Source organism: Toxotes jaculatrix, chromosome 15 (genome assembly GCF_017976425.1).
Source record: "Toxotes jaculatrix isolate fToxJac2 chromosome 15, fToxJac2.pri, whole genome shotgun sequence".
NCBI lineage: Eukaryota > Metazoa > Chordata > Actinopteri > Toxotidae > Toxotes > Toxotes jaculatrix.
This window is the reverse complement of record NC_054408.1, coordinates 15,998,817-16,009,419: the sequence shown is the minus strand read 5'-3', so window position 1 is coordinate 16,009,419 and position 10,603 is coordinate 15,998,817. Positions and strand designations below refer to the sequence as shown.

General features: G+C 40.5%; 1 protein-coding gene across 1 annotated transcript in view; it reads right to left on the bottom strand.

Annotated features, from left to right (window-relative positions):
* Window positions 1–1,092: 1,092 nt before the first annotated feature.
* Window positions 1,093–10,603, bottom strand: part of edar (ectodysplasin A receptor) — a 35,268-nt gene continuing 25,757 nt past the window's right edge. Inside the window, exons 6-12 of the mRNA XM_041057052.1 lie at window positions 10,082–10,156; window positions 9,798–9,923; window positions 9,631–9,705; window positions 7,129–7,201; window positions 4,263–4,593; window positions 4,076–4,139; window positions 1,093–3,809 (exon numbers count right to left, since the gene is read on the bottom strand). Coding sequence (XP_040912986.1) covers window positions 3,424–3,809; window positions 4,076–4,139; window positions 4,263–4,593; window positions 7,129–7,201; window positions 9,631–9,705; window positions 9,798–9,923; window positions 10,082–10,156 — 1,130 coding nt within the window. The 3' untranslated portion in view covers window positions 1,093–3,423. The remainder of the gene's footprint in view (window positions 3,810–4,075; window positions 4,140–4,262; window positions 4,594–7,128; window positions 7,202–9,630; window positions 9,706–9,797; window positions 9,924–10,081; window positions 10,157–10,603) is intronic.

The following is a 10,603-nucleotide window of genomic DNA, read 5'->3' as shown; positions in this document are numbered from 1 at the left end:
AGTCAGCGGAAGAGATGAAAGAGCTAATGTCTGAATGAAGTTATGGTCTAATCTAATCTTGTCCTACAGTCTTTTTTTTTCTCCATGAAATCATCTTTCACTTGACAAACCATCTAGTTAATATGTCATATTTAATGACCTATAATTAACTGTTGGAGTTTTGAATGAGCTGGAAAATGTTGTGATTAGTGATTTTCCATCCGCTGTTGTCTGTAAGCCATTAACTAACCCTGTCAGCAGCTGCTGGTTGACAAATAACAGTAGGATAGAACTGACCACTACACGGGATCATTTACTGTATTGTGTATTCACTTCTTACATAAAAGATATGGATCATATATGTGTATTTGTTCCATTGTTCTCTTGTATATGATAAATATGTTTGAATATGTTTCTTTTACAGCAGAAGGCCTTTCTCCTGTACAGCTTTATATACTTATTTTTCATGACTCATCCTGCACTCGAGGTCATGTGCATAGATGTGAATGTGAATTTTGGAATTGGTATTAAATTTTGTGCAGACATTCAATGTTCTCTGAGGTTTTTCTCCAACGCTACAATGAGGTTTTAGTGTTGTGTCTTTAACAAACAATTTGTTCAAAAGTACAGATCTTTTAGATGAAGTTTAGGAGTAATGCTTTTGAGTGAAATGTATAAAAAATGATTGGATAGATTACTGTTATCTTTGGTACAGACATTGATGTCGTCCTTAGGATGAAGTGTAATCATTCCGGTGATCCCCTGATTTTTTTCACAAGCCATCATCAGGTCAAGATGTCAGTTTGTCCAACAGTTTGGTTTACGTTATGTCCAATTACCTGCAAAACTAATGACACTGCATCGAGCTTTACTTTGTGTTTATATCTGCTAAACATCAGATACTCTCGATAGCTTATTGCACAGCAGCACAAAATGTACAAAATACCTGCATCAAAGCAAGTCTACAAAAGTGTGCTTATGCAATGTAAGTGATGTGAAAGGTCTTACAGCAATACTTATGCCAGCCCAAGTCTCTGTTTGTTCCACACACTGTGCCCCTAAAGGTCCAATCCACAGTCACTTGACTCAAACATTTTTGCATTACATCTTTATTAATGTATACATTATGTACAATAATAAGTTATATATACAGTTATACTTTGGTTCTGTGATCAGTTTGTGTGTTTTTCTACATGTTCTATTTTACTGTATGTGCTACTGAGGTAAGTAATCCATGTTTGGCTTCTGTATATCATCCTATCAGCATAATATATGTCAGACAAGATTTTGCCTGCCTGAAAACAGGGCTTGGATCCATTTCATTTCAATTCAATCAAGCAGTTAGATTATTTACAAAAGTTCAACAGCATAAAACATCATAAAAAAATAACTAGTTAAACCTGTTTTGAACTGAATTGGATCTGATGAAGACAACCCTGCTCTAAGAAGGCAGTTATATTTAATGCAATCTTTTTATTTGCCTTGACGAGAGATGTTAAAGGATATAAAATATGAAAACATGCTTGATAAACATGCACATTTATTAATTTAAAGTACTGGGGTCCTGCCCCAGAGTTGCGATGTAAAGAAGTAGAAAAAGAACTTGGCAGCAGGTGATGTGTTTGATTCTGTGCAGATCAGTCACAGGACATTGTCCTGACAACATCAGGCATTAGATAAAGATCAGTCCTATTCCCGAGAAATGAGATCAAAGCAAGTCTTGGCATTGCTTGTGTATGTTGAAATTTGGAGCTTAACCACTGGAAGAGAAGGATGTTGACCCGCAGCATCTTATCTGTTAACATCATCACTATTAACGGAGCTAAAACGAGCATTAACATGACGCTGGTCACAAAGTTTATCCTGATGCTTATCGGAGCCACTCTCAGTTTCTGTACATACAGCACTAAACTGGCTTCAGCTGCTTTTCACAAGTGGACAACCCACACAACTGCATATTGTTCTCATTTGCTATATTGGTCCCATAGGGTAGAGGGGAGCTTAAATCCTGTCTGAGCATGACTGAGCAGACCACAAAAGCTGAGCAAGATCAGACGTTATAGGACGACCGTAGCGCTGCTTCCACCACGACCGGCTGCATTCTTGCACCGTTCACAGTGCAGCAACCCCAGGGGCAGTTAGTCATGCCTCTGCTGTGGGATCTCTCTTTTTAATGCAGGGTTTTTACAGCTTTTCCACTGGGCTTTCAGTGGTTAAGTGGCCCTAAATGCTTAATTGGGTGCTGGAAATCACAGGCACTTTGCACCCGCTCTGTAAACCACAACACTTCAGCCTATTAGGGGCCCGGGGAGCCACACGCCAAATAATTAGGACTGGCGGCAGCACTAGACCGCAGCACTGGGGTAAAAGGGGAATTTGGGGGGGGTGGGGTTATTAGGAGGGGGGGTCACAGACTGGGTCACTGCTGAGGAAGTAGTTGTAGCAAGAGAGCTCGTTGATCTGTGTGTGTTAAAGTTGTGGAAAGTGGATTTACATACTGTCTTTAGGCAGAGAACAAGCACTTGAACAAGAGCAGTTCTAGGCATTTAGCATTTAGTTAAAAATACGGACATAATGTCTTCAGGTTAAAAACCGAAAATACCATAATCTACCTCTGACTGTAGTTGTGTGTTTGCTGGTGGTGTCCGAATTCAGCAAGAGACACAGGGTTGTCCCTAAATGCCCAAAGTTCAGAAGCAATGTTTACCAGATGAAAGCTGAGCTGAATGATGTTTTAGCATTTCCAGCTGGGCATAAAGACGGTATTCTAAGTAGGGAACTCGTATCTGTCCTATATGATGACAGCACAGCCAAAGGCACAGTCATGAATGTTAACTGATGCTGCGGTCAAACCAGGTCGCTTCCTTTATACGGACACAAACATCTAGCTATGTCAGCAGCGGGACGAAGCAGAAAGTTCAGTGAGAGGACAGCTAACAAGGCATCCTCATTTCTCCCACTTAAAAGGAACTGTGATAGTGTGCTCACTAAGTGTTGTTTTTTTTTTTAATGTTATCTTGTTACGTCCAGCGCACAGTTAAACCAGCTATTTTTTTGCTAAAATTTCTTAGAATTCGAGAAAGGAAGAAATTAATTCTGATTATTTTGTTCTTGCAGAGGAGGAAAATATCTGAACCACCAAACTAGAGAATAATCTCACTCTGAGGAATCTTTCATTTTTGTCTTTCTGAAGTCTGTAGCACTGTAGAAAGATAACAAATGAAGGCCATGCTAAGTATTTCATGATAGCTTCATGACAGAGAATACCCACAATGGGAAAAGGATTGTGCCTTGGAAAGTCCACTGACATTCTTCATGTGAGGGGGGTAATGTGTATAATGTATACTGTACATGTGCTGTCCTCCTTGTCAGAGCAGTATCTGTGCCTACAGACATGTAACTGTAAGGCATCCAAGTCTCTGAAGTCTCTGCTCCACCACATATTTAGACACTGGCGCAGCGTTGGGAGGGAGATGGGTACGGGGATGGACAGACCAGCTGGCTGTGAAAACTGCTGATGCCTTGCCGTCCGGCCGCCGCCGCTACCTCGCTGCTGCCTAGCACGTCCGAGCAGAGCGACTCCACGGCGTCCAACCTTTCGATCTGTACCAGGCGGGTCAGGAGGTCAGGGATGCTGTAGCCCGCAGTGCTCACCCTCTCAAAGAGCTGCAGGCCGTCGCTCATGCCGCCGATCTCGTCACGCTTGAGGCCGAAGCTCTCGGCCAAGTGCCTCCACGTCTTCACCACGGCCGCCTCGCTGCTGTAGGAGGAGCTCAGCATGCGGCTGGCCTTCTCCAGACAGTCGAAGGGAAGCTCTGTGGGGCTCAGGCCTAGAGAGGGACAACAAGTTTCATTTTTAGCCATGCTATTGCTGTTGCTCTAGGGATGGCAGTGTCGGTGTGTTGGCTGGTCCACCACTTTTTTTTATTCCACGCTGAAATATCTATATTACGAATATAATCCAGTCTGAATCTTGTTTTCTTGAGGAAAAATAAGCAAGTGTAGTGAGGTGATGACCTCTTTCAGATCTAGTTTAAATTCTTGAAGCAATTTTCTTGAAAATGACTATTATTATTTTCCTGTGTGACAGACTCACCCTCTGTAACATTGCAGGCTCTGGCATATAGATCGAGGATCTTTTTCCTTCGACTCTGTAGCATCTGTGTGGTAAAAAAGAAAAAAAAAACAGCACTTTGTGATTTCCAGATGATACTGAACTGAGGATCTGTTCATAATCATTTTTTTTACTGCAGTAACATCTTTAAAAGCTCCTTCTTCCCTACCCCCGGGGTTTTATTGTTGTTATTGATTGCGTTCACACTGCTGATGTGGTTAGTGCTGGCGATGTGGTTGACATTGCCGATGTGGTTGGGACTCGGGATGTTGTTGGCCTGGCCAGCTGTGATGGTGGTGGTCCCGTTGCAGGCACGGTCGCTCTCCAGCAGCCCCAGAGAGAGCAGGCAGAGGTCGGGCTTATTGCCCAGGTTGACAAGGCACAGGTTGGGGTTGGGGTTATTGGTGTCAGCTGATCCCTGTTTCTCAGATGCTGCCTCCTCATCACTGTCAATGCTGCGGCTCAGCAGCTGCTCGTTCTCTGATGACGCATCATTTTCACTGTACACACACACAGACACACATTTGAACATATGTGCATATATTCTCTAGACACACACAGTTACATACAAACAGTTAAAAAATATGTATGCTCTCCTGCCACTAATTAGCTTGAGCTCCTACATAGAAACTAGACTCTTACCACTTTTTTATGTTTAAATGCTAACAACTAAATGTGCAATATGCATGTGACATATTGGACACTATTCTTCATCACGTTTGTTAGACGTCTACACTTAAATCTGATTAGTTATTCTTCTTAAAGGAATAGTTCAACATTTTGGGATGTAAATCATGTATATACATATATACTACCAGCACCTCTAGTGAGTCCTGTGAGCCGCAGAGGTGCTGGTAGGAGAAATTTTGTTCCCCTATGGACAAAATCAGGCTAGCTCTTTCCCCACTTCCAGTCTTTATGCTAAGCTAAGACATAATAACTAACACTGGGCAAGAAAGTGAATGAGCAAGAAATTCCATGAAACAAATTAGTCTTTTTCTTCTTTTTTTCTGTCCTGAGTATACATTTTAAGAAAAACTCATTGTCTCAGTAGACTGTTACTGGCAAGTAAACACACTCCTCTTCTGCAGTAAAATGAGTTCCAGCTTATTTCCACAGTGCAGAGATGACAATCTTCAAGTAGTAGAGTATGTCAATGTGAACTAAGATTGTAACAAAACCAAAAAAAAATCTGAATTTTAGATGAATTGCACGTTCACTCTGTTGACAGTTTATGAGCTCATTAGCCTAATAAACTGTCAACTGAGTGTTTACCCCGATACAATTTTTTTGTAGTTACTTCCCTCACATGCTACTGCTTTGTTCTCTGACATTTCCACACATAAGCACTAATTCTGTTCCTGTATTCTGCAGTATCTGTAGTTTCACTGTTATGTTTTTGTGAACTTAACAGAAACTTTGACCATTAAAAAAGGGTTGTAGACGAATGTTGTTGCTGTTGCCATAGCTGCTGATGTTTCTAAGCCGTTCCTGTGATTGACTGAAATAGCCCTGCGTTTTACAACATGATACCATGTAATATCATTTTATTACCCATCCTCTCCCTTTCTGTCCTTTCTCTCAAAAGCACCTTGTTGACAGAGAATGCCATTGTTTCGCAGTCCCACACTCTTTTCTTCAACACACACACACACACACACACACACACACACACAATGGCATTGTTTCCCGGACATCTAACACCCATGCTGGCAGTTACAGCAGTGAGTTAGCACATCCCTTGGCATGCTGCTATACCACACTGCTGTTGATGCTGGTGTGATGAGGTGTTTGTTTGTGTGTGTATCTCATATATTCTCTAATTCATACCCCTTCCATATATAAGGACAGTGTACCAATCTAAGCATTTATGGTGCTAACAGTGTAATTTTTGAGCACAAAGGATCACTGTAGGTTTGTGTTCTGTACGCTATCATTTATTTCCACACTTCTCCTGCACATTAGCCACTTGCACCTATAAAGCACCATTGTCTGCACATGGGGGGGGGTTAGATGTATGCAGAAAGACGAAGGTGAGAAGACTGTCATCCTTTTGTTGTCTGCCAGGAGGTGCTTTCACCTGGTGGTGGTTTTAGATGAAGCTTGGAATAAATACCCCTATTCGCTCCGACAACTACCCCCTCTGTCCGATTCCCAGAGTTTGCTAAGCTTCGGGGCTCATCTATGCCCCCCCCCCCAACCCACCTCTCCTCGCCTGCTCCAAAGCCACATAATGGTTGTCTGCTTCATTAAAAAAAAAAAAAAAAAAACTCAGCTGAACTTGCTTTTAAAATGCCTCCCAGGCCAGCAGCAATGATAGTACTACTGCAGTGACTTGTTCTGTGGTGGCTTAATTATGGGCAGATGCTGAGAAAATGATAAAAGCTTCTTTCTTTTGTGTAGCGTCTGTGTGTCGCCACATACAAATGCAAACACAGAGCCATAATACACACTCAGAGATAAGGATACATTCAGAACATGCACAATTGTATGTGTAAATATACATAGCTGGTTTAAATACATACACATTAAGTTAATACAACTCACATATACAAAGACACATACATACCCAGTTTGATTATTGTCATTTCTATCATGTAAAAATACAGTTATAAGTGAATAAAAGGCAATTGTGTGTTGGTTTGAAAAACAAAAGAAAATGGGTTGGATATACTGGACTGTGAAAAGAAAAGCTTTGTAAGTGTTGTACATCCCTTTCAAACCCCAGTGGATTAATTAAAATGCAGCTGGGGGTCAAGATACAGAAAAAAAAAAGTTTTGTAGTTCCCCGTAGTAATCAATAAAGGATCATATCCTCCACTGAAAAACTCATTTACAGCTCATAAATTGCTTTAGTTGCTTTATTGCGTCTTTTTTTTTTTTTAAACCAAATCCTGTGTTTGATTCTTCGCCTACACTGAGCATTTCACTGTCTCGATTTAACCATTAACCACCGACAATCCTTTAAGTGTGTCTGTTCTTAGTTTGTTCAACCAAAGAGTAGCAGTGTGGTGCAGTTGTTTACTGTCTCTCACCTTTTGACCGTCTTTTGAGGAGGAGCTTTCAGTTTGTCAAACTCGTCTTTTTCTGAGTAGATCACCACATTGTCTAGGAGGAAAAACAAGAGGACGTACAGGTTTACAGGTGTTTCTTTCTCACAAATCCAAATATATCTAACAGACAGAGAGAAGTTCAGTAATCCCAATAACAATTAAAGATGGAGAGTCAGAAAAGATCTCAAATCCTATTTTTGTCTAATCCTCTAATCTTTTGTTGCAAATCAAGACCTGATTATATCTAGAGAACAGAATCCTGAGGCTAACAGGATGTATTTTACCTTGAACAGAGGAGCTGCAGCTGGAATGATGTATAAAATGAGTATAAGTGAGAATTGTGTTAAATTACACTTACATCATGGATATTGATAGGGACAGACAGCGTAATGAGTGAATCCCTAAGTGGAACAAATGCTGTGTGTGTGTGTGTGAGAGTGAGAGAGAGAGAGAGAAACCGAGAGAGGGTGTGTGTGAATTTAAGCATCTGTGTCTTTCATCTCGCAGACTTATTAACTCAGTGTCTATGTGAGTGACAGGCAGCTCCGGTAGAGCTCCAAGCAATGGGCTTCTCTCCCACATACACACCAGTCATTGAAAACGCTTTCACACACTGACACACACACTCAAGATAATTCAGCTAACAATGCGGATATACATATATATTTTAATTACGTTTTAACCACTCTTTTATGTTTTTTGTTTTTTTTTGTAAGGACATTATGAAGTTAGCAACCTCATTGTACCACATAATGTGTTTGTGGCCACAGATACAGTAAGTGTGTGTGTATGTGTGTTCTCATGCACACCACATGTAAGTGGTTAGTCAGTCAGTCTGGGAGTAAGATTGAACAGAGCATCATTGTCAGGAGAAATGGCGCCTAAAGCAATGTATGGCTTTAGCTTCGGAGGCTTCACATTCCACCATGATGTACTCATCATACTGCAGGTCTGCCAGCCTTCACACACACACACACATACACACTTGCATTTGCATAAATCATGCTAAAAATCATCATAAATGTGCACATACATACTAGACTGACACGTGGAGCCAACTCTGTATTAACACAGTGATTCAGTCAGGTTTGATGAGATGATACGATTTGTTTGATTACACATTTAATACAGATGTGATAAGCGCTGCACAGGTTGTTGTAGGGCAGATCTTAACATGAACTATGAGGTCAAGTTTCCCATGCATACATGCTGTTCCAGAGAAGGAAACAGTTCCCAAAAGAAATGAAGTTTGCAGCTACAATTAAAAAGTGCTATAGCCAGAGCACTGAAGGAAAATACTAGATAATACTTTGGTGGATGCACGTTCGACCACAGAAAACATAGTGTTTGGGTTTAGCAAGTAAGCCAGTCATACAGCTACCTGAATCATGGTTAGAATGGATTTTGCTGCAGTAAAATTATATACAGTGCTGCTCTAATCCCCGCTGGATGGTATGTGTTCATGCCTCAACTGACTGTCACGCAAACTGTGTGCTGTGTCACTGTGATTATTTTTGAGTCATTTTATAGTTGTTAAAGCTAAGGGTAAGAAAAAAAACTAATTACAGTTTGTCTTGTTACTATAATTATGTAGCTTTGTGTGCCTTTGTACTATTTGGAGTGTATTTTTAAATTGTTTAAGTTTCAGCTGCATCTGTTATCGAGTCCATATTTTGTAGGCTCTTCTTTAGGAAGTGTGCAAAGTGCGAGCAGAGTTTATGGAAATGTGGTAACGATCAGTGACTGCTGGCCTGTTTATTTTTACAGATATGAAAACACTGAGAATGTTAGAGAAGAAAAAACAGATGGTCTGTGACCTACAGTACAATACAAACAGCCTCTAATGTCATGTTCATGCTTTACTTTGTTTCTGCATTTTCTTTTTCAAGTTATAAGGAACTATTTTAATATATCCTTTTGTACTTTCTGAATAGTACAAATGAAATATTTTACACATATGTATTCTGTGTTATCTCAAAGTATTGTGGACTTTGACTGCCCAGCCTTGGTTTAGGAATGAAAAAAAAAAACAGTTACTGTCTAACCATTTTAATGTGCAGCCTTCTTAGAGATGAAAGTTAAATTAACAGCTCTGTAGCATGCGTATATTATTAAATTATTTCTTGACTTTTGCGTTTATCTATTTTTACATTTAAATATCATAACTTGTTATTGGTGCAGTCAAAATTGTGCCTGCACCCATACATATGGCCAAAAATGGATGGTGGACAATGTTAGGATCATGTGTACAAGGATATGAATAATAACATTACTTGTGTTTCATGTAAACATCACATCCAGACTATAATGAAAACCAGGATAAGGCTCATAACCAGGACAGCTTGTAAACAAATTCATCGTTTTTACTGCTGGAAAGTGGAATTGAGTCAGTTTATCAGACAGGCAGCCATTAAGAAGCTTAAAAACTGAGTGAGCTCATGAATCATTCAGTGTGTGTGTGTGTGTGTGTGTGTGTACACTCACCAGGGACTTCTTTCTTGTCTTCCTGTTTGTTGGTCTGAGCCTCCACTGCCTTCACAACTTGTCCAGAACAACAAGCTGCAAACACACACACAAAACTTGCTTAAACATAAATGCCAACCTTTAAGATGAGATTCTCTGTGTGTGTGCGCGCCTTTGTGGAGTCTCACCCTGGCCACTCGGTTTGGCCTTCAGGATGTAAAACATGATGATGAGGACGATGGCGATGGCCATGATAAAGATGGTTGACATGGCGATAATGAGAGCCGTCGCTAGGTGACCCTGTCCATTGGAACCTAAAACATGGAGCCCGTGATGTATGAGTATCAGTGTTTTGAGTGTGTGCGAGTGTGAGAGAGAGAAAGAACAATGACAACAGATAAAAAAGGGGATGGTAACAGAATGTAGATGAAGCTTGTCTGTATATTTTTTGTCTATGTGCATTTGTATATACCTTTTTCTGGATGAGGGAACACAGTCGTGCTGCCAGGGTCAATTAGAGGTTTTTCCCCTTTTTTGACGTGCGTGCCTATGAAACACACACACACATACACACCTTAGTCCTGGCTCATTAACTGTGGATGTTTTTCCTGCAAAACCTTAGCTACTATTGTGTACTACTATTAGAAGGATAACACACACATTCCGTCCTGTGGTCGCTTTAAGATTTTCTATTTCTCAGTTGCATGTCTTGATTAATGACTGGTGACTGATCATACACATTTCCAAGACAGCAGATGAATTTAAACCCTTGTTGTGAAACTGCCAACACGTACCAATTTTAATGAAAGTAATGATGCAACATTTTGAGAAATATGGTTATTCGAAGTTTTTGTAGGTGGATCTGTGACCTTTGGACAAAGCCAGGTTAGCTGCTTCCCCCTGTTTCCAGTCTTTGTGTTAAGCTAAGCTAACTGACTGCAACACATGTACAGATGAGACAGTGTTATCAAGCTTCTCGGCAAGTAAGAGAATA